This window comes from Micropterus salmoides, unplaced genomic scaffold, assembly GCF_014851395.1.
Source record: "Micropterus salmoides isolate LMB-PRFRI ecotype aquatic unplaced genomic scaffold, ASM1485139v1 Ms_hic_scaffold_21, whole genome shotgun sequence".
NCBI lineage: Eukaryota > Metazoa > Chordata > Actinopteri > Centrarchiformes > Centrarchidae > Micropterus > Micropterus salmoides.
Genome location: NW_024041262.1, coordinates 28,475,365 through 28,498,909, shown reverse-complemented (window position 1 = coordinate 28,498,909; position 23,545 = coordinate 28,475,365). Strand labels below are relative to the sequence as shown.

At 45.1% G+C, this 23,545-nt stretch overlaps 1 protein-coding gene across 1 annotated transcript in view; it reads right to left on the bottom strand.

The window, feature by feature from the left end:
- The window catches only part of LOC119916574 (transcription factor COE3-like), a 113,350-nt gene that overhangs the window by 73,906 nt on the left and 15,899 nt on the right, over positions 1–23,545 (bottom strand). The window contains exons 7-11 of the mRNA XM_038736625.1: positions 15,422–15,503; positions 12,410–12,527; positions 11,973–12,103; positions 11,748–11,874; positions 4,209–4,297 (exon numbers count right to left, since the gene is read on the bottom strand). Coding sequence (XP_038592553.1) covers positions 4,209–4,297; positions 11,748–11,874; positions 11,973–12,103; positions 12,410–12,527; positions 15,422–15,503 — 547 coding nt within the window. The remainder of the gene's footprint in view (positions 1–4,208; positions 4,298–11,747; positions 11,875–11,972; positions 12,104–12,409; positions 12,528–15,421; positions 15,504–23,545) is intronic.

Genomic DNA, 23,545 nt, shown 5'->3' with positions numbered 1-23,545 from the left:
CATCCCTCCATCACCCTTTTATCCCTCCATCACTCTGTTCATCACTCTGTTCATCCCTCCATCACTCTGTCCATCACTCTGTTCATCCCTCCATCACCCTTTTATCCCTCCATCACTCTGTTCATCACTCTGTTCATCCCTCCATCACTCTGTTCAAACATTTTCTTTGTGTGATCAATAAACAGTGACCAGAATGAGAAATAAAGAAAATAAACTCTGTCCCAGACAGACAGCTTTCCTTTTCTTCCTTTTTCTTCATATCCCTTTCCTTCCCTTTCCCTGTTTCCTTTCCTTCCATCCTCTCCTTCTATCTTCATTTCTTTTCTCTCCGACTCTCTATCAGACTCACAGTGAGAGGAAGTCATTTCACTGAAGTAGCTTTCAGCCTCCGATCGGCTCTAATCTGCTCGTTTATGTCAAGCAACATTCAAGTGTGTCACAGCATGAGATTTATTCACACACACACACACACACACACACACACACACACACACACACACACACACACACACACACACACACACACACAGCCTGTGTTTATAGAGACAAATGAAAGCCTTATTATTACAAGTGTTTCACTGTTAGGCAGCAAGATGACAAGCACCTCTCACACTCACACACATTAACAAGGTTACACAGCAATCCAGCCGGAGGTGGGAATGTCATCGCTGAGGAGGAAACCAATTATTCTTTAAGCCCACAGACACACACGCACGCACTCACACACACACACACACACACACACACTCACACACAAACTCACACACACGCACACACACACGCGCACACATTAAAATGAACACACACGCTCTCTGATCAGTCAGATCCAACAGCTAGGAAGTGAACCTAATAATCGTGACATCATGACTAATCACAATAAGATGAAAAAAGTCTGAATAAATAAATAAGGGGGGGGGGGGCTTAGTCCTAGTCCGGTCTGATGGTCGAACCTGCTGGGAGGGAAAGGGGTGTGTTCAGACCTCAGCCTCTCAGTCAATTCATTGACAGAAAAAAAACACAATGTCATCAGCAAAAGGTCGAACCAGGCACGATGTTACTGGACAGCTACGTGATATCTCTCAGCAAGGTGCTGCAGCAGCCAATCAGATACATATAAGGTCCACGAGCACCTGAGGCATTTCGGGTTTCGGGGTAAACCCTTTCAGACGGCAGTGATTGACTGGCTCGCCACGGCGGGAGCTTCAGGAGCTCAATGAAATATTGGCGCAGCACGCTGTGATGACTTCCTGAGTGGCCAGTTGGAAGGAGCAGTGTTGGGTGAGGCGTTACTCATTAGAGTACTCTGATTACTTTTTTGTTGTAATGAGTAACCTAATGCAGTTTTGCATCCAGCGAAGGTTGAGGTCCCTCATCCAAGAGACTTCTTCAGTTCTTCTTCAGAACTAACTACTTCTGTTTATACTTCTTTTTGGAGTCAGCTTGGCGGACTCTTTCTACACATGTGCAGTAGATCGGTTGCACGGACGTCTGCACAGATCCTATGTGTAACCCCTTTGATGACGATTTTTTTGTAACACGGACCCTAGTGGCCCCTCGCATACTTGCGACGCAGAAAGTATAATCCTTGCTTAACAGGTTTCTCATGGAGAGGCACCATGATAAACAGCAGAGGACAGAAGCAACAACAACACAACGCAGTTCGGCTTGAAGTTCCTCCGCCACTTCCTCGATCCCTGGCGAGGGTCTGTGTGTCTTCCTCTGACAGTCACCGACCGACCAGCTGCTCAGATGAAACAGAGTTTCTGCTCTGACCAGCTCCTTAAAGAGTCATATTCTGCTTTTTGGCTTTTCCCCTCTCCTTTACTGTGTTATAAATCTTTTTGTGCATGCAACAGGTTTGCAAAGTGAAAAAGCTCCTGTCTCCCACAGAAAACCCTGCTTCTGAACTGAACACAGCTGGATTGTAGTCCAGTCTTTCCTTCAGTAAACTCTCTTCGTCACTCTGTAACACGCAGCATGATGCTGCCTGCCGGCTGGTGTGGAGAAACACACTGAGCTGCCAGGACGTTACTTCACTCTGTAGCTAAAACCGAGCGTTCACAGGGTGAAAAGAGGAGCTGCAGCAATGAGCAGCCTGACAAACATAAGGTGTTTTTAGAAAAGGAAATAATGTAAACCTGTTCTGGTCCAACCCCTAAATAAAACTATCAACCTGAACATGACCTCTTTAAAAGACCGTCAGACAAAATGGAGGCAAAGCTGAAGCTGACGGTGAGTTTATTAATTATTATAAAATGACTTCCTGCCTCTGAGAGCAACAGAAACACGTGAAGTCACGACCAAAACAGCAAAATCACAGAAGTTATTTCTTTTTATAAATCTGATAAGAGAAAGACGACAATCCTGTGTGTGTGTGTGTGTGTGTGTGCCAATCTCCTTTCTTGCCACATGGCTGCACTTGCTGATTACCTGATTTGGTTGTTTCAACCTCCCTGTTTGCCAATGGGCTTTAAACACACACACGCACACACACACACACACGCACACAGGCCGTCCAAATACACTGGTTTACCTGTTATTCAATCAAATCATCTCTTGTATGTGTGTGTTTGTAGAATTTAATGCTCTTTCCTGTGTGTGTGTGTGTGTGTGTTAGCTAACAACGATGAATGTCGTTTCGGTTCATTTACATAGAAACTGACTCTGAAACAGATCTGGAGTCAGCCGCTGTGTCAGGTCTGTGATTGGTCATTGATTGACCTTTTAACGAAGGTGTAGGCGGGAGGAGCCAGTGAATCCGGTGTAACGGGCCCTCAGCACAAAGAAATTCAGGACTGAACGCTCTTATCCAAACATTGGAATCGCTGCGTGTCTCTGAACAAAAACCATCTCAGGGGCTTTATTTGGTTTACAGGATCACTGAGACCTGATTCTTACACAGAATCTGGTCACGGCTGTCGTATGTTGGACAGATTGTTCAGAGCTCGGAGTGATCTGAAATCTGTTCAGAACTGTGACACCAGTGTAGATGTAAACACACTCATTCATGGATCAGTAAACCCAGTTCAGATGTCTGCTGGATTCTAACATCAGAAGCATTAAGGATTACTTCCAGTTATTAGAGTTTCTGTGGTCGGCAGTCGCTCTGCTGCACGCTGAGCACAAGGCAGTGTGGGTAATTGAATAAAACCATTACAGCTGAATTATTAAAGACGTGGTGGGATGTGGTTTTCATTACGGAGCTAACAGCATGTCAGGAGACAGAAAACAGAAATCCTCCTCGTCTGATTCTCATGTTGGCTCACTGACCCAGAAGAGGAGGTTTTGTAGTTTTAGCTTAGCAGCAGGTAGCGAACCCTTTGATGTCTCGATAACTCGCCCCATGTTCTCTCCTGCAGACGTTCGCAGTGTCGAGCTCAGCAAAATAGTGTGTAGGACGGAAAAAGATCAAGCCCACCTCCACACAACCAACCAATCACAGAGTGTTGTGGCTGATTGGCGCTCGCTGTGTCTGAAGCGTTATGATAGACTTGCTGGATCCCACTATCAGAGTTCATGTGGGTTCTGTCTTCTGTCTGCCAGTTCAACCAAAAGCTTTATTTTCACCGTCATTTTGTTTTATTTATGAATGTTTCAGGACCTGAAGATGTAAAACTGGAAATCCACAAACAAAAAGATCAAGAAAGAAATCTGAAAAAACAACATGACAGAGTGAAACAGAAGCATGTTTCTTCTGCTCTATTATTCTGTTATAGTCTCACATTTTAACCATTTACACTTCTCTGATGACCCCTCGGGGCGTCCCGACCCCAGTTTGGAAACCCCTACTCTGAAATATTGTTCTATGGGATAAACGAAACCTAGAAATCTTACAGCTTCTGTTCACACAAAATATAAAATATTGATCCAGAAAGAAATGTTTAAGATAAAACTGTAACTGTAAATTGCAAACGCCTCCATAGAAGATGTCTTCGTGTTTGTTAATAAAAATACACAAGTGTGTAAAAGAGTGTGTGTGTTTCAGTTAAAGACTAAGAGTCAATGTGTGTCAACACACACACACGCGCGCAGTAGAATCAGGAGATGCAGCTGATGATTATCAGGAATCTGAGCAGCCAACCAGAACACAGACTGATGGAAAAAACACCAACAATAATCAGTTATTCTGTCTGTGTTTGTATAAAGCAATGGTTTGTCTGAGTGAGTGTGAGTGAGTGTGTCACTGTGTGTGATACTGTGTGTGGTACCTTGGGCAGTCTCTCTGGGTCTCCGGGGTGGCGAGGAATGACCTTCTGTAACCTCTGGAAGCCGTAATCTATGGTGGGTTCATTTAAAGCTGAGAAGAAAAAGTAAAACGGATCAGCTGTTAGAAAACTATTTTCACAACACGAGACGTTAGAAATCCTCAGTCTTCTCTAGAGCGGATCACCGTGACGTCACCGTGACATCACCTCCACGTCGACATTTGTTGATTTGAAAATCTGCACATTACTTTATTTTTGTGGTCACTTTCAGCCGTTACGTAGTGAAACACGCTGGTCCGGCCTGTCGGACCTGTTATCTTATAAACCACATCGACCTTACAGTAGCGCCTCACCATCGGTACAACTTGTGAGAGAACTCAGGCTTTCGTCCTCTGTGGCCCAACAGAAAGACTGACGCTAGTGAACAGTGGACAAGTTAAGGTTCACTACTCTACAGTGCACTAGTTTACGGTTCGCTAGTCTACTGTGCACTAGTCTACTGTAGAGTAGTTCACGGTTCACTAGTCTACTCTCCACTAGTTCACTGTGGACTAGTTCACTGTGGAGAAGTTTACGGTTCACTAGTCTACTGTGCACTAGTCTACGGTACACTAGTTTACTGTGGACTAGTTCACTGTGGACTCGTTCACTGTGGAGAAGTTTACGGTTCACTAGTCTACTGTGCACTAGTCTACTGTACACTAGTTTACTGTGGACTAGTTCACTGTGGAGAAGTTTACGGTTCACTAGTCTACTGTAGAGTAGTTCACGGTTCACTAGTCTACTGTACACTAGTTTACTGTGGACAAGTTCACTGTGGAGAAGTTTACGGTTCACTAGTCTACTGTGCACTAGTCTACGGTACACTAGTTTACTGTGGACTAGTTCACTGTGGACTCGTTCACTGTGGAGAAGTTTACGGTTCACTAGTCTACTGTGCACTAGTCTACTGTACACTAGTTTACTGTGGACTAGTTCACTGTGGAGAAGTTTACGGTTCACTAGTCTACTGTAGAGTAGTTCACGGTTCACTAGTCTACTGTACACTAGTTTACTGTGGACAAGTTCACTGTGGAGAAGTTTACGGTTCACTAGTCTACTGTACACTAGTCTACTGTACACTAGTTTACTGTGGACTAGTTCACTGTGGACTAGTTTACGGTTCACTAGTCTACTGTACACTAGTCTACTGTACACTAGTTTACTGTGGACTAGTTCACTGTGGAGAAGTTTACGTTTCACTAGTCTACTGTAGAGTAGTTCACGGTTCACTAGTCTACTGTACACTAGTTTACTGTGGACAAGTTCACTGTGGAGAAGTTTACGGTTCACTAGTCTACTGTACACTAGTCTACTGTACACTAGTTTACTGTGGACTAGTTCACTGTGGACTAGTTTACGGTTCACTAGTCTACTGTACACTAGTCTACTGTACACTAGTTTATTGTGGACTAGTTCACTGTGGACTAGTTTACGGTTCACTAGTCTACTGTACACTAGTCTACTGTACACTAGTTTACTGTGGACTAGTTCACTGTGCACTACTCGATGGTGTGGACTAGTTCATTGTACACTAGTCTACTGTACACTAGTTTACTGTGGACTAGTTCACTGTGGACTAGTTTACGGTTCACTAGTGTACTGTGCACTAGTCTACTGTTCACTAGTTTACTGTGGACTAGTTCACTGTGCACTACTCGACGGTGCACTGGTCGACTGTGCACTGCTCTACGGTGCACTAGTTCACTGTGGACTAGTTCATTGTTCATTAGTTCACTGTACACTAGTTTACGGTTCACTAGTCTACTGTGCACTAGTCTACTGTACACTAGTTTACTGTGGACTAGTTCACTGTGGAGAAGTTTACGGTTCACTAGTCTACTGTAGAGTAGTTCACGGTTCACTAGTCTACTGTACACTAGTTTACTGTGGACAAGTTCACTGTGGAGAAGTTTACGGTTCACTAGTCTACTGTACACTAGTCTACTGTACACTGGTTTACTGTGGACTAGTTCACTGTGGACTAGTTTACGGTTCACTAGTCTACTGTACACTAGTCTACTGTACACTAGTTTACTGTGGACTAGTTCACTGTGGAGAAGTTTACAGTTCACTAGTCTACTGTAGAGTAGTTCACGGTTCACTAGTCTACTGTACACTAGTTTACTGTGGACAAGTTCACTGTGGAGAAGTTTACGGTTCACTAGTCTACTGTACACTAGTCTACTGTACACTAGTTTACTGTGGACTAGTTCACTGTGGACTAGTTTACGGTTCACTAGTCTACTGTACACTAGTCTACTGTACACTAGTTTATTGTGGACTAGTTCACTGTGGACTAGTTTACGGTTCACTAGTCTACTGTACACTAGTCTACTGTTCACTAGTTTACTGTGGACAAGTTCACTGTGGAGAAGTTTACGGTTCACTAGTCTACTGTGCACTAGTCTACTGTTCACTAGTTTACTGTGGACTAGTTCACTGTGGACTAGTTTACGGTTCACTAGTCTACTGTACACTAGTCTACTGTACACTAGTTTACTGTGGACTAGTTCACTGTGCACTACTCGATGGTGTGGACTAGTTCATTGTACACTAGTCTACTGTACACTAGTTTACTGTGGACTAGTTCACTGTGGACTAGTTTACGGTTCACTAGTGTACTGTGCACTAGTCTACTGTTCACTAGTTTACTGTGGACTAGTTCACTGTGCACTACTCGACGGTGCACTGGTCGACTGTGCACTGCTCTACGGTGCACTAGTTCACTGTGGACTAGTTCATTGTTCATTAGTTCACTGTACACTAGTTTACGGTGCACTAGTTCACTCTGGACTATTTTTCTATGGACCAGTTCACTGTGGACTAGTTTACTGTGCACTAACAAACAATCATTCAGGTCATCAACGAAGACACATAACAGCTGTTGCCACCAACAGAAACTCTGACTGGCAGGTTGAACATCATCAGAGTCACGTTGCTTTGCAACAACAACAGTCCCTCTGACTCGTCCTGCTGACTAAACAGAAACAGAAACACCAATCAGAAACAGTTTGTGTGGTGAGCCAGCACTCCGATCCGGGATTGGTCCGACACACGTCTTCTTCTCTCCTCTAACATCATTTACAGTTTAAACTGGTAGGGAGGTGATAAATCAGAGCGTCAGTGAACGCAGCCGAGCACAGAGAGGAGTGTGTGTGTGAAGTGCATGAATCATAATCCCGTCTTGGTTCAGCTGCCTTTAACAAGCTTTAGACTGGCTCTCCTATACATCACAACAGTGTGTGTGTGTGTGTGTGTGTTCAGTCCTTGAAGGCTCACAGGGCGTAACAAGCAGCAGTTATAAGAGTGTGTGAGCTCTCCAGATGTCTGTGTTATCTGCAGCCTGCTGTGTGTGTGTGACCTTGTGTTGTTGACTGTGAGACAGTTTATTATCACCTGTGTGTCTGTTTAACCTGCCGTCTGTCTGTCTTTTCTCCTGTTAACGTTATTTATGGATTAAAGTTAAATCGCTCTTCAGTGTCTTTGATTTTGTCCTTAAAGGTTTATTCCATAGGCTTTTTGTGTCGTTTACTTTGGGCCCCATGAAGGCATTGATGTTTGAAAAACCCTGCTTACATCTTTCACTAACTGATAGACTCCATGTTTGGAGTCAAATTGACATTTTCTACATTTGTATCATGTTTCTAAAATTCATCCTGAAAGGTTTGATGTTTTATTCTGGAAACTGTTCATATCAGACATATTAATGACAGCAGCATTATATGCGTGTTATTGATCGGTAAATCTTCTTCACTATAGATTTGGAAGTTGACATATTTGTAACTCCTGTATCTAATAGATATTGTTATAAGTCTCAGCTGTCAGTAACTTCCTCTGAAGTCTTTATCTGATTGGTCGATTGGCTGTGATGAAGGACTCTAATCAGACCGCCAGGCTGTGTAACGATCCAATCAATAAGCTGACTGTGCATCGCCGTGGTACCCAGCATGGGTTTAAGTGATTGTTAGTTTGTCAGTTTACATCAGGAGTTAATGGAGCAGCTGAGTCGGCAGTGACTCCAGTTACATACTTTATCATCTCTGGACCATTTCAGATAAATTTTCTTTTGGATTGTAGATCAGTTCTGCAGAACGCAGCTGTGGTGCAGCGTTTTTAACACAACTAAATTCACAACAGCAAAAGTTGAGGTCAGTGGGAACTGTAGTATTCTCTGTCTCTATTTATATTTGTAAGTAGAACCTAAACTGTCATTTTAATTTATCTAAAGCTTCTTTGGGTGTTTTTAACAGTTTTATTGAAGAACATTTTATGATTTTATTTGCATGCATTCAAAATTTGACATATAGTACAAAAGTATATGCATGTAAAATACCAACAGTAAAAGTACTCATTCTGCTGAAAGGACCATTTCATAATAATATATATTATAATTTATGTTGATGAATTAATGTGTGTTCATCACTTTAATGCTGCAGCTTGTGAACTTCCTCCTGAGAATCAATAAAGTTTTATCTTTAACCTGTAATAATTCATCATAATTTATTCATTGATTATATTCTGTATTAGTAATCCGAATCTGCAAAGTATCAAATACATGTAGTACAGCACAAAAAGAAAGTAGCATAAAAAGGAAATAAAATAAAGTACAAATACCACGAAATAGTACTTTAGTAAAGTGGTTCAGTACATGAGTGAATCAGTGAAATGTTTTACTGAAACAGGCCTTATTTTGTTTCATTCAAAACAGAGGAGGCAGATCAAACTCAGGAAACTGCTTACAGCGGCGTGAGTGTGTGGTGAGGAAATCAAATCTGAGGGCGGGTCCGACAGGAATGATCAATACTTTGCAATCAATGCTCATTGAAATTTCCTGTCTGTCTGCATGAGAACAACACATTTTATCTGCCAGCAGGTGCACAACGGGTGCACAGCGGGTGTATAACAGGTACACAACGGGTACGCAGCAGGTACACAACGGGTACGCAGCAGGTACACAACGGGTACGCAGCAGGTACGCAGCGGGTACACAACGGGTACGCAGCAGGTACACAACGGGTACACAGCACGTACACAACAAGTACACAACAGGTACGCAGCAGGTACACAACGGGTACGCAGCAGGTACACAATGGGTACGCAGCAGGTACGCAGCAGGTACACAGCAGGTACGCAGCAGGTACACAACGGGTACGCAGCAGGTACGCAGCAGGTACACAGCAGGTACGCAGCAGGTACACAACGGGTACGCAGCAGGTACACAACGGGTACGCAGCAGGTACGCAGCGGGTACACAACGGGTACGCAGCAGGTACACAACGGGTACGCAGCAGGTACACAACGGGTACACAGCAGGTACACAACAGGTACACAACTTGTACACAACAGGTATACAACGGGTACGCAGCAGGTACGCAGCAGGTACACAACGGGTACGCAGCAGGTACACAACGGGTACGCAGCAGGTACGCAGCGGGTACACAACGGGTACGCAGCAGGTACACAACGGGTACGCAGCAGGTACACAACGGGTACGCAGCAGGTACACAACGGGTACGCAGCAGGTACACAACGGGTACGCAGCAGGTACGCAGCAGGTACACAGCAGGTACGCAGCAGGTACACAACGGGTACGCAGCAGGTACACAACGGGTACGCAGCAGGTACACAACGGGTACGCAGCAGGTACACAACGGGTACGCAGCAGGTACACAACGGGTACGCAGCAGGTACACAACAGGTACACAACTTGTACACAACAGGTATACAGAAGGTACACAACGGGTACACAGCAGGTACACAACAGGTACACAACTTGTACACAACAGGTATACAGAAGGTACACAACGGGTACACAGCAGGTACACAACAGGGACACAACTTGTACACAACAGGTATACAGAAGGTACACAACGGGTATACAGCAGGTACACAACAGGTACACAACTTGTACACAACAGGTATACAGAAGGTACACAACGGGTACACAGCAGGTACACAACAGGGACACAACTTGTACACAACAGGTATACAGAAGGTACACAACGGGTATACAGCAGGTACACAACGATAAAGTGGTGAGCGTACGTATTTGACTGATCACTGTGTTTTTCTCATCTTTCTGAAACGTACAAAGAAACCTTCCCAGTACGATGCGTTCAAGTGCAGCCGTAGAGATCAGTGCTGATTAGACTAGACTCTAAGCAATGGAAAGTTATTTTACTAAACGGTTGCGCTTAATTACAATCGTGAGGTACTTTTACTTGACTTGATTATTTGGTTTTGTACTTCTACATCTCAGAGGGAACTCTGTACTCTGTACTGCCTTTAGTTTAGGCATTGTTAATGATTTGTACACAGGTAATAATAATAAAGAAAGTCTACTTTTACTATTGGTACATTAAGTACATGTTGCTGATTATAAATTCTTTGAATGCAGGACTTGCTGGGGTTCCAACGTACCCCCACAGTCCTGGCTGTCCTGGTTTGGGTTTTGGTGCTGTGCTGGTTTAGACTCCTGCTCCATGCTCTCTGAAAGTCGTCCTCGTGTGCTGTCTCGAGCTTTATGTCCTGCTTTACTTTGAAGTTGTCGCTGTCTGTAGTTCATTGTGTGTTTCACCTGTTTACTCCCTCTCTGCTGCATCCTGGTCGGTTCCTGCTTGTTTCTGTGATTCCTGGATTTCCCTGCTGGACATTTGTTTTCTTGGATTTATACCTGTGTAAAGTTCACATGCGCCATGGACCAAACCCTGTTTCACACAGTCCGACTCTGTCACCTTCCACATGTCTTCACTAGAACTAAAAGCTAGTTAGCACTATTAATTGTCATTTTAGTATCGTTATAGTATTTCTTATCCAGAGCATCGTACATGTTTGGGTGTGTTCAGGTGTTACTACTGGCTCTGGTTGGTGCAGGTGCATCCTGTAAATGCTAACCGTGTTAGCGTATCAGTCCTAATTTATTTCACCTTCCTCTCTGTATAGAAGTAGCACCGCAACGCATGCTGGGAGCGGTGTGGTGCAGGGTGGAGGTGTGCAGGACGAGCCACTCTGAACCACTGAGGTGTGAAAGCATCTGCTGGATGAAACTGAAGGTCATGTGACCGATGACATCACGTACGAGTGTGTGTGTGTGTGTGTGTGTGTGTGCGCGCTTCACACCGCTCAAAGGTCATTAAGGCGGCGGTCCACCGGCGGGATTGAGGGTTAATGGGATTTAAATGTGTGTAATTACTCCGACGGCGGTGTGAAATGAAACACCTCCACTGATGTGCTCCACAAAGAAAGAATAGAGAAAGAAGGAGGGAGGCAAAGATGAAGAGGGAAAGTGTCAGGACGGAAGGAAGAAGTGTCAACAAACCGAGAAAGACGGGTTCATTTAGACGCGAGTCATTAACGGCAGGAGTAGTACTCAGTAGGAGTAGTTTAGAGTATTCAGTAGGAGTATAGTGTAGTTTCGAGTCCCGCTAATGAACTTATCCTTCTCTCTTCTCATTGGCTGAAAAGGCTGATGGAGCGTGGGGATTGGCTGCTGGGATTTACCTGTGTAGACGAACCGACCCGGCGCTCCTTTACAGAACTGTTTGGACTTGTAGGACAGCGTGACCTCGACGACCCCGGGGATGTGACGGGGAGGGGTCTGGACCCGGATGGCATGAGGGGTGATCAGCTGGAGAGACAGACAGGGGGACAGGTCTCAGGTGGACGTGGTCTCTACAGAGAGAAGCACACTGGAAGGCTGTACCGATTACTGATCAGCTGCGTTACCTCGCTCCACACCAGCATGGTGCCGAAGACCACCTGCAGACCGTCAAAGAAGTTGTCTCCGATCAGGATGACGGTCGCTCCCCCCGTCGTCCAGCCCTCACTGGGACTGATGGCTTTAATACAGGGAGTGGCTGCTGGACGAGAGACACCGAGAGACACAGAGAGACACAGAGAGAGAGATGGGGAGGGAGGGAGAGAGAGAAACTTTTTTGTTATTCAGACTTAAGCTAGGATTATACTTTCTGTGTCCACGAGTACGCGAGGGCCCGCTTAACGGAACAATTGTCATCAGACAGGTAGGCTCTGTGCGTGTTTTCTGACAGGTAAGCCGATGACACCACCAACTGATCTACTGCGCATGTGTGGAAGGAGTCCGCCAAGCTTGCAGTCAGAGTTTTACCAGCTGCTGATTGGTTCTGACATAAAAACCTGCGTACCTTCAGATGGGTCCAGTCTCCGGGCTCGGCGGCCATGTTTGGAGTTGTTGTGTACGAACATGTTGTCGGAGACGGCAAGGACATGGCCGTCTACGTTTACTGTTGTAGAAACCACCACCTGCCAACACACAGAAAACTTTATTTATAACCGACGGACAGAACTTTATTATAACTGACAAACAGAACTTTATTTATAACAGCTAGGAGTATTACCATTACTGTGTCACAGTCTAAACTTTGCGCGACCAGCAAAAAGCTTTCAACCACCAGCAATTCTACATGTATTTACTGAAGCATGTGCTGAAGCAGCACAGCGACATGAAACTTATAGAAAGAAACTGACCAGCAGGAGCTACTGCCAGAGATGATGCACCCGTCGGGAGAGAGTGGCGTTAAGCAACATTTGATGTTCTGTAGAAACTCTGAATACTGCTCAGATAAATGTGCTTTATTTCTTTATTTCAGCCAGTGGGGCTAAGAAACATGTTCTGTAAAAACTTACTGCTTGCTGCTGTTATGAAGATGCTGTTGGTTAAAAAGAGAAACTTGCTTTGTTTTTCTTTAGTTAAATCATGAATATCTGCTCTGAGACTCTGCCGTGTTTCAGTGTGCTGACTCCTCAGGTTCATTGTTGTTCCAGTGGATTCATTTCTGCAATCAGCTGATGATCAGGCCGTCCGGGGGTAGTGAAAGTAATATAGTAACTGTTCCCAGCATGCATTGTGTAAGACAAAGTGCACGTTATCCTCTCAGTAACACAAATGTTTTCTGTAAAATTCAACATGTAGATCTTTTGTTTGTACAGATGGGGAGACGGAACTTCCAACTAGAACCATGAGAACTGGATCCGCACAGCTCTGAGGAGCAACTGTACTGAAATGTCAAATGTCAGAAGTATTTTCTAAATCAGATCACAAATTTTGGCAAATTTAAAATCGCTGCTATGAACTGGACTGCAGTGATTTCAGGTGACCTGCTCTACAAACGAAACGCTCCTAAAACCAGCCGATAAACGAATAGAATCCGGATACAAAAAACATCTTGTGAAAAATTGTAATTGATGAAAATTCTTCTATATCATAAATAAAGGAGAAACATTTAAATGATGATTCATCAATCTGAGAAAACGTGTGGCCCCGCCCCCTGTGTGACGTCACAGCCCCTCTCCGCCGTGGCCATTCATCATCCCCGGCCGGTGGCCGTGGCGCCGGTGCAGAAGGTCGCACAGAGAGAGAGGAGAGGTGTCATCTCTGTCGCCACGGTGACAAACCAGCACATCCTTCATCCTGCTGTCGCTACGACTACCGCTGACAAGTCCGGAGGCTTCACCTGACTTCACCTGTCTCTCCCTCTGATTGGTCTCTCACCTGACCTCACCTCTCTTCTCTCTCTCTCCACATGCTGTCTGCAGCTTGCTCGCCCCGTCTCCCTCCTCCTGCTCTCCAGGTTTAACTGGACTTAACATCCTGTCAGCTCGCCCAGTGCAGCGTGGAGAGGGGGGGGGGGGTAGGCTGTGTTACTGTGTGACAGCAGACATATGGAAACTGTGAGGCTGGACAGCCTCCTTCAGCAACATGTCTTCTCTGTTTTCCTCTCACATCTTTAAATCCTCCTCTCTTTATCTCCACATTGTTCTCCTCTCCTTTATTTCCCTCTCCTCCTCTGGTTTCCTTCTCTGCTCCACTCTCTTGATTCCTCCTCTCCTCTCTTGTTTCCTCCTCTGCTGTCCTCTCTGGTTTCCTCCTCTCCTCTCTTGTTTCCTCCTCTGCTGTCCTCTCTGGTTTCCTTCTTTCCTCTTGTTGCCACCTCTGCTCTCCTCTCTTGTTTCCTCCTCTCCTCTCTTGTTTCCCCTCTGCTCTCCTCTCTTGATTCCTCCTCTCCTCTCTCTCTTGTTTCCTCCTCTCTCTCTCTCTTGTTTCCTCCTCTCCTCTCCGTAATAGGATAACACGGCTGATCAATAGTTAGAGGATCAATCACAGACTGGTTGTCGCTGATGGGCTGTCGGCTGCTCCTTGCTGTTAATTGGTTGATGAATGAAGCTCCTCGAGACGAGAGGAGCGCTCGCTGTGGAGGGTGCGTTTGATTTGAAGTGTCTTTTATCTCAGCAGTCAGTTAATCTCTCCCAGTATTATTTAGACACTCGGGGTTAATGGCTTCACAGTGAGACAGGAAACCCAGAGTCAGCCCCGCCACATGATGACCTGCCATGTAATCACGAACGAGATGAACGCCGAGCTTCCTGTGATCAGCCTCTACTGACAAACATTCAATTACATAATTTTATAAGAAGTGAATGACACAGCAGCTGCGGCAGCAGAACACAGCGTGGCGTTCTTCATTCTTATTATCTGAAAGACTCGCCATCCTCTCTTTGTTTCACTCTGAACACGAACGCCAGGTAACATTTTGTTTTCCTGGAAAGATGTAAACTGAACTGACTTTGGTATGAATTTAATCTGTCGGCTTTAAATGACAGTAACTAAACTAAAGGGGGAAAGTAACTAAAGTTCATGCTGTGGTGCTGGTTGGAGTCATCAATAAAGTTAATTGTGTTGACGTTTAAACTGAAGTGAATATGAATTTGTTATTCTTAATTTTATTCTTGGTTAAATTCTGATTTTGTTTTTTCCTGATTGAAGAGCCACGTCTCTGTTTTCCAGGAAACTCAGATGCTATCCTATTTTATTATAAATAAATACTAAATAATATAAAATAAAACAATAAATGTTATATAAGATTTAGGTAGGAATATAAATGAGTGTTTATTAGAAACGCTTAAAGCAGCTCGAACACAGAACAGTTGACATGTATATGAAAATAAAGCAGGACAGTGAGACGGACAGGCAGATAGACGGTTCCCTAACGACCTCTCATATTATATCTGCAAAGCAATAAGCCTCGGGCCGCCCTGCTGAAATGCATTATGGGTGCAGCAGGTCATCCAAAGCCATGTCCTGCCCTTTAGGGAAATGAATTCATCTTTTTAGATGCGTGTGTATGTGTGTGTGTTACCTGGAACCTCCTCATGTCTCGTGGGTTTCCAGCGTTTTTCAGACAATTCTGGTTACACTTCAGGAAGAACTTCAGGAAGAACCTGCACACACACAAAGACAGGACACGGTAATGATCACTTACTCTGCATCTATCACACGGGTCAGTAACAGCACCGATGTGAACTTCCCAAAGTGACTTGACTTGACAAAAGGAAAATATCGATTATCTGATAATATGATCTCGGTACTGGCAGCAGGACTGACTGAGGGATCATGAATAAATGAGGTTCCTCAGGGTTCTGTTCTAGATCTCATTCTGTTGTTTCATGCGTCTATATGCAGATGACACAACGTTCTACACATGAGAACACTGAGTTCTTTCTGCTGTCATTCCCTAATGCTCGCCGCACACTAGATGATAACTGGGACGATTTTAGGGACCGATTCGTCCTCGTAACAATCACGGGGGCCTTCCAAAGCAGAGACTGGTCGGAACAGATTATCAGCCTGAATGATCCCGTAGTGTGAGGCGTTTACAGACAGAATCTGAAGGTCGCTGACTGGATCAGAGGCTCCCTGATCAGAAACCTGCAGCCAATGAGAGCCAGAAACATCACCAGCGTGTCTAAAATTCCCTCCCTCAGCCTCGAGCTCATCCTTCACACTAAACCCGCTGCTCTGAGTGAATAATGTGTCAGACTCCCAGACAGAAACTAAAGCCAGACTAGCAGAAGGTAAACACAGACGACACCGTGTTGGCTCTAGCCCAAACCTGATCTCACCACCAGGTCCATCTGTTCTGGAGCTTTCTACTGAATCACACCATCTCCTCTCCAGTTTGAGTTTAATACTGTTCTGTTCACGTTTTAGAACATTATGGAACAAATATTTACATGGCTGTGGCTCAGGAGGCCGAGCGGGTCGTCCCGGATGGTCAGCCAGCACTCGATGTGTGAATGAGCAGCTCAAAGGTGGCTTTTAAAGAAGGAGAGACTGTGTGTGTGTTGGTTAACATGTATGTGTCAGTACACGGGATGTAATCTGAGCACTCGTTCTCCCAGGAGAGAGGGAGGACGAAGGAGACAAAGGACAGAGTACGCCCCCCCACCCCAGATTGCAGACCTACATGTGTGGTTCTGTTGTTGCAGCAGAACCTCATTTGATTTGTCTAGACTTTTTTAAGAAGTGTGTGCGTGTGTGTGGTGTGTCGGGGGGGGGGGGGGAGCTGAAGCCGTGCGACACGTACACTACCACAACATCACAGTGGTTTCCATGGTAACGGGTTGTAAACACACACAGAAGGACAAAAAGGAAATCTCTCTCAGGCGATGCGTTCGGTCTCTGAGGGTCTCGGCAGTATTGATTACCCAGCATTCCTTGCTGCTCGTCTCTAATGAGCCCGCAGAAGGACAAAGTGCTGACACCAAACACACACATCCAGTCTGAACAGATGCTCTGTAAACAAATCAGCCTTTTCTGGAAGATCAGCATGTTAGAGATATTCAAATAAAATCCATAACACAAACATTCTAACTGAACTTGTTAGTTGTGATGATGTTTCAGGTGTTTCCTGTCCAGGTGCTGCCGTCGTGCTCAGGTTCACTTCAGGTTCAGACCTTCAGCTCAGCTTAGTTTCATTTTGTCCTCATAAAGCAAATGTGGCATCCTCATCATTATAGTTATTAGTGTTGTATTTAGTGTTCTTCTTCTGCGTGCTGGCGGCAGCGGCGGCGGCAGCAGGAAGCTGCTCTCTGAGTGGATGAAGTCTCTCTGATGTTTGTCTGAAGATAGCCTCAGTGTGAGCGCGTGACCTCTGACCGCCGATCAGCTGATCTCTCTCACACGGAGTCTTATCGCCATGGTAACCACCCAGCATCAGCAGTCTCAGCTGATCGTCACGTTATCTTCAGACGCACAGACTCAACTTATCTCCATGCTCCTCCTCACCTCCTTCCTCCTTATCTCCTCCTCTCCTCCCTTGTTTCCTCCCTCCTTCCATCTCGTCCTATCTCTTTTCTCCTCTGAATGGAGAGCGAGCAAGCGAGCGAGCGAGGTCGTAAATCTACACGCAGGACAGATTAAGCTTTCAATTTGTTATGTGATAAGCAGGGAAGACCCCGACACACACACACACACACACACACACTCTATTACTGCTCATATTTACGAGCAGGAAATTAGGACGCATCGCAAATTTATCTCCAGGAAGAATGGAAGTCACACACACTGTCACTGAAAACACACACACACTCAGAAACACACACACTGCGCTGGAGTTAATGTGCTCTATGAGGTAGAAAATGTAGTCGCAGTGTGAGGAGGAATTATACTGACAGTAATGCACTGACACAGGGAGAGTGTGTGTGCTGAGGAATGGTTTATGTTTAGGGAGGATGAAGGGGAGCAGCAGCCATATTGAAATGAATCCCCAGTTAACAGTAATGTTATGGATCGTGTGCAGAACAGAAGAATTCAGCCAGTAAAATCACCCCAGGTACATCTCTGCAGACCTGTGTGTGAACCTGAACCTGATTCTACGCTGAATATTAGAACTGGGTCTGAACCAGGTCTGAACCTCCCTACAGCCCGGTCCTGTACAGCGACGTGTTACCTGGTTTACAGCAGAAACTCACAAAGACAACGTGAACAAACGATCTCCGTTAAAGCAAAACAACTGTGTTTAATATGTAAATGAGTTCTGCTGCTAACGAACACCTCTGAAGAGCAGTCAGAGCGTCGGAGATGATTAATGACAACTGCCAATTAGCAGCAGTGAGTTCACTGATTAACCAGCTGACGGAGGAGGAAAACCTGAAAGAAGGAGAGGCCAATCAGACACACTCCAGAATCAATAACAATACATTACTCATAAATGTTCAATTCAGAACATGTCCAGGGGCCTCAGGGGCCCCACGTCCCAAACCCTGCCTCACCTCAGACCACAGAAACATGTTTCTGTTCCTTCCAGGGAAGGAACCCGGTCCTATCTTAGAACCGGACTTCAGCTGTTATAGAAGCGTCCTGACTGACTAAGTGAGGAACCCCAAGTCAGGAAATCTAAGTCAGGAACCACAAGTCAGGAAATCTAAGTCAGGAACCACAAGTCAGGAAATCTAAGTCAGGAGCCATAAGTTCAGGAAATCTAAATCAGGAACCATAAGCCAGGAACCCCAAGTCAGGAAATCTAAGTCAAGAACCCTAAGTCAAGAACCACAAGTCAAGAACCACAAGTCTGTAACACTAAGCCAGGAACCCCAAGTCAGAAAATCTAAGCCAGGAACCACAAGCCAGGAAATCTAAGTCAACCCTAAGTCAGGAACCCCAAGTCAAGAACCACAAGTCTGTAACACTAAGCCAGGAACCCCAAGTCAGGAAATCTAAGTCAGAAACCCTAAGTCAGGAATCCCAAGTCAAGAACCACAAGTCTGTAACACTAAGCCAGGAACCCCAAGTCAGGAAATCTAAGTAAGGAACCACAAGTCAGGAACCCCAAGTCAAGAACCCCAAGTCTGTAACACTAAGCCAGGAACCCCAAGTCAGAAAATCTAAGTCAGGAACCCCAAGTCAGGAAATCTAAGTCAGGAACCACAAGTCAGGAAACCTAAGTGAGGAACCCTAAGCCAGCAACCACAAGTCAGGAAACCTAAGTCAGGAAACCTAAGTCAGGAACCATAAGCCAGAAAGCACAAGCCAGGAACCCCAAGTCAGAAAATCTAAGTCAGGAACCCCAAGTCAGGAAATCTAAGTCAGGAACCACAAGTCAGGAAACCTAAGTCAGGAAACCTAAGTCAGGAACCATAAGCCAGAAAGCACAAGCCAGGAACCCCAAGTCAGGAATCCCAGTTCAGGAACCCTAAGTTAGGGATCTTGCCAGGAACCCAAAACAAGATCTGATGAGATTCACTTGATGGCCAAAATGTTAAACATCTTGGTCCAGTCCTGGACTCCAGGTGAGCTGCTGTGAGGATATTTTGAGGAGATGCTCACAGTGACTTTACCTAAAAAACCTCAGTGGCCTCGGTGTCAACAGATTTTAGAAATAGTGTACAAAACTAATGTTGAGAGTTTTAACTTTCCACCGTCCTGCCTGATCTAAAGATGCAGATCTGAGAATAAACTTGTCAGAATAGTTGGCAAAGCCCAAAAGGCCTTGGCTTACAGAACAGACGAGGAAGAAAGCGAGGAGTGTCTCTTTTATCTTTCTATGCTGGCATAATGCAGGTCCTAACCTGATCCTGATTTTAACCTGAACCTTAAAACCTGGTCTGAAGAGCCCTTTGGGGTCATGAGACCATAATGTCCTCACTATGATGGCTGGTCCTCACAGACCGCAATACGAGAACACACACACTGAGAGGCTAAACGCACTTTAAGACGTTAAAGTCCAACATTTCTGTTTGATAATGAATCATGAGAGAAACCTTAGACCCTCATCCTGTCTGTCCTGCTCCATTAGTCCGCTCCGTGTTCACAGCCGGCTGAGCTGCATGTTTAATTCATGCACACACACACACACACACAGCGTTGATCGGTTCATGATCAGCATGATGAGTCCTTTCGTCTCGACCTTTGACCTCTGCTGTAATTGGAGACCAGAGAAGCTGTCAGCCAGCAGTGTCTCCTCAGCATGCTTCTCTCCGTGTTCTTAGCATGTTCATAGTGATAATCCTACATGAAATTACTGAACTTCATCACCATGGACAGAGTCTCAGGCTGTTTCTCAGAACCGAGTTCGCCAAGTTCGGACTTCTGTACTTTAAAGCTCGGACTTGGCAAGTTCAGCTCTGGAGTACAAACTCCCAGGAACGGGAGCACGCAGTCAGTCATTCAGCAATTGGAACAGCAGCGGACTTGATGACGGCCTGACCCGTTAGTGGGCGGGACCTCACATCTCCGAAAACGTCGCAGCAATTTTTAAAATCAGCTCTCTCTTGAGAAATCAACCACATATTTGGAGTTTAAACAACTAAATTCCCGCATAAAAAATTCATTAAACCACGGACAGAGTCTCAGTCTACCTGCTGGCCTTCAGATGTACAGCTAAGATCCCTAAAACATGTTGTCAGTCTTCTGGAGGTCCAACAGTTGTTTCATCATCGGATGCATTTACTTTAAATATGACTCTGATATTAATCAAAGATACTGACACCTGGTTTATAGAAACTACTAACTAAAACATCTACTGTCACAGTACATGTGTACTGTCACAGGTTTTGTGAATGCTAATAAAGTTTTGTGTCCTTGATTGTATACTGAGTTGAATTTAGTTTGAAGAGACTGAATTGAACATGACAGCTGTGTGTGTGTGTGTGTGTGTGTGTGTGTGTGTGTGTGTGTGTGGTCAGATGTGTTTGGGCCTGTCGTTCTAATTAACACCAAATGCTGGACAGGTTTTCTGCTAATTAGCATCCACGGCTGGTTTGAACATGGAGCTAATTAACAGCTATTATGACTCTCTCTCTCTCACACACCCTGATTGCCTTTTTATAGCCGGAGACAAAATGTGTGATTTTGCATACTTTTGAAAAGTCATGGAATGTGTGTGTGTGTGTGTCAGATGGCATCACAGGCTGAAGAACAGAGTACCAGCTGTTAAACAACACACACACAGACAGTAGTGAACAGTCGGGGTCGAGGAGATTTAAAATACAGTGCAGATGTGTCCCAGCTGTTTTCAGATCAGGTGTTCTTTGTAGCTGCTGGTGTGAGAGACAGACTGCTTTATGAGAGAGAGAGGTAAACCAGCAGGGGTGGAGATATCCTGACTAAGTACAGAAACACTGGATCCTACATTTCCCATAATGCATCTGGACGTCACTGGAGTCCATCTGGTAACAGCCACGTCTTTCAAAGTCTACACAGACTGTGGCTGTGTCCGCCTACGTAGGGAGCTGTATGTAGAGGACTATACAGTGAGCTCACCTGCAAACAACACTGTCGGACTGTACTACGATCATTATTTCGGCGCCGTTAATTACATTATTGCCGTGGGATAATCACTTGGTGGACTGTTTTTTCTATCAGCGCAATGCATGATGGTATATAGGGCTGGTTAGTGACCATCGGTTGTACACTAAATGTAAACGCTCCGTATTTGTATCTGCCTTTCTAATCTTTGCGACCACTCAAACCGCTTCTCCACCTGGAGGAGCCGGGGATTGAACCGCCAACCTTCCAATTAATGGGCAACCTGCTCTTCCTCCTGAGCCGCCCTATTACCTTTCAAAAAAATCTGGGATACACTGAGTGGGCTACATAGGGTATAATAATTCTCATTATTCATTCAGACAGTACTACAAAATGGCGAGCTCACTGTCCATTATATAGTGAGCCTGAATGTTACACATGTGTAGTCTAATGACATCACTGTGATGTCATCAGGAGGTTGAGGAGGACCAACCAGGACCAGATGGTTAGTTGTTCTGATTGGCTGGCCGATGGTTGGTTGTTCTGATTGGCTGGCTGATGGTTGGTTGTTCTGATTGGCTGGCCGATAGTTGGTTGTTCTGATTGGCTGGCCGATGGTTAGTTGTTCCGATTGGCTGGCCGATGGTTTGTTGTTCCGATTGGCTGGCCGATGGTTAGTTGTTCTGATTGGCTGGCCGATGGTTTGTTGTTCTGATTGGCTGGCCGATGGTTAGTTGTTCTGATTGGCTGGCCGATGGTTAGTTGTTCCGATTGGCTGGCCGATGGTTAGTTGTTCTGATTGGCTGGCAGATAGTTGGTTGTTCTGATTGGCTGGCCGATGGTTAGTTGTTCTGATTGGCTGGCCGATGGTTAGTTGTTCTGATTGGCTGGCCGATGGTTAGTTGTTCTGATTGGCTGGCCGATGGTTAGTTGTTCCGATTAGCTGGCAGATAGTTGGTTGTTCTGATTGGCTGGCCGATAGTTGGTTGTTCTGATTGGCTGGCAGATAGTTGGTTGTTCTGATTAGCTGGCAGATAGTTGGTTGTTCCGATTGGCTAGCCGATGGTTGGTTGTTCTGATTGGCTGGCCGATGGTTGGTTGTTCTGATTGGCTGGCCGATGGTTGGTTGTTCTGATTGGCTGGCCGATGGTTGGTTGTTCTGATTGGCTGGCAGATAGTTGGTTGTTCTGATTAGCTGGCAGATAGTTGGTTGTTCCGATTGGCTGGCCGATGGTTGGTTGTTCTGATTGGCAGCAAGAAGGTTGTTTGTTCTGATTTGCTGGCCGATGGTTGGTCCACCAAAATGTTTTTATAGGAACTATTTCTTCAGTGGAAAGAAGTTCCATTGCGCATTGCAGCCGTGACTTCACTAACCTCAGGTGAGCCGACAGGTACGTCGATGAACTCTCACGACTAATCAAACATATAAATAATAATAATGATTAATGATGTCATCATTGTATCAACGTTTGGTCTTTATGATTCAGATTAAAGCGTCCGCTCCACCTCCTCCTCCTACGGCAGACACACAGGGTCAAACTGAGCGATGGGGAAATTCAGACTCTGACATTTTACTACTAAACAACTTAATGTCAGCTGTCAATCACTGCTGCTCACACACACGCACACACACACACACACACACACACAGTAACACACACACACACACACACTCACACACACACACAGTAACACACACACACACACACACACAGTAACACACACACACACACACACACACACACACACACACAGGTGTTTCCAGGCCTGGAGAATCTTGTCCTGGATTTCCAGCCTCTGTGATGTAAAGAGAGGAGGAGGAGGAGATAATTAAATGAGATAATGAGGAGTCATCTCTCTCTCTCTTCACATTACAGTAAATGAAAACAGACAACTCCTCCTCCTCTTCTTCTGTTCTTCATCAGTGAAGAGGAGGAGGAGGAGGAAGAGGAGCTAATTAAGAGTCGGACTGCTGTTAAAGTCTTTGTGTTTTTCAGACTCAGACACTGAATGCTAACAAGGCTAGTAGGGCTGCACTTAAAGGCTGAATAATCTAATAATCAGCTGTACAGACTGATGACTGAAGGCCTTGTATTCAGCTCTCAGCTTTAATTTAGCTTGAGGTTGTTTGAGACATAAAATGAATCCTTCATCAAAAATACATCTTTAATGAAGCAGCAACAGAAAGTTGAAATCCGTCCTGTCAGAGACCAACAGGTAAATACAGTCAGATCGA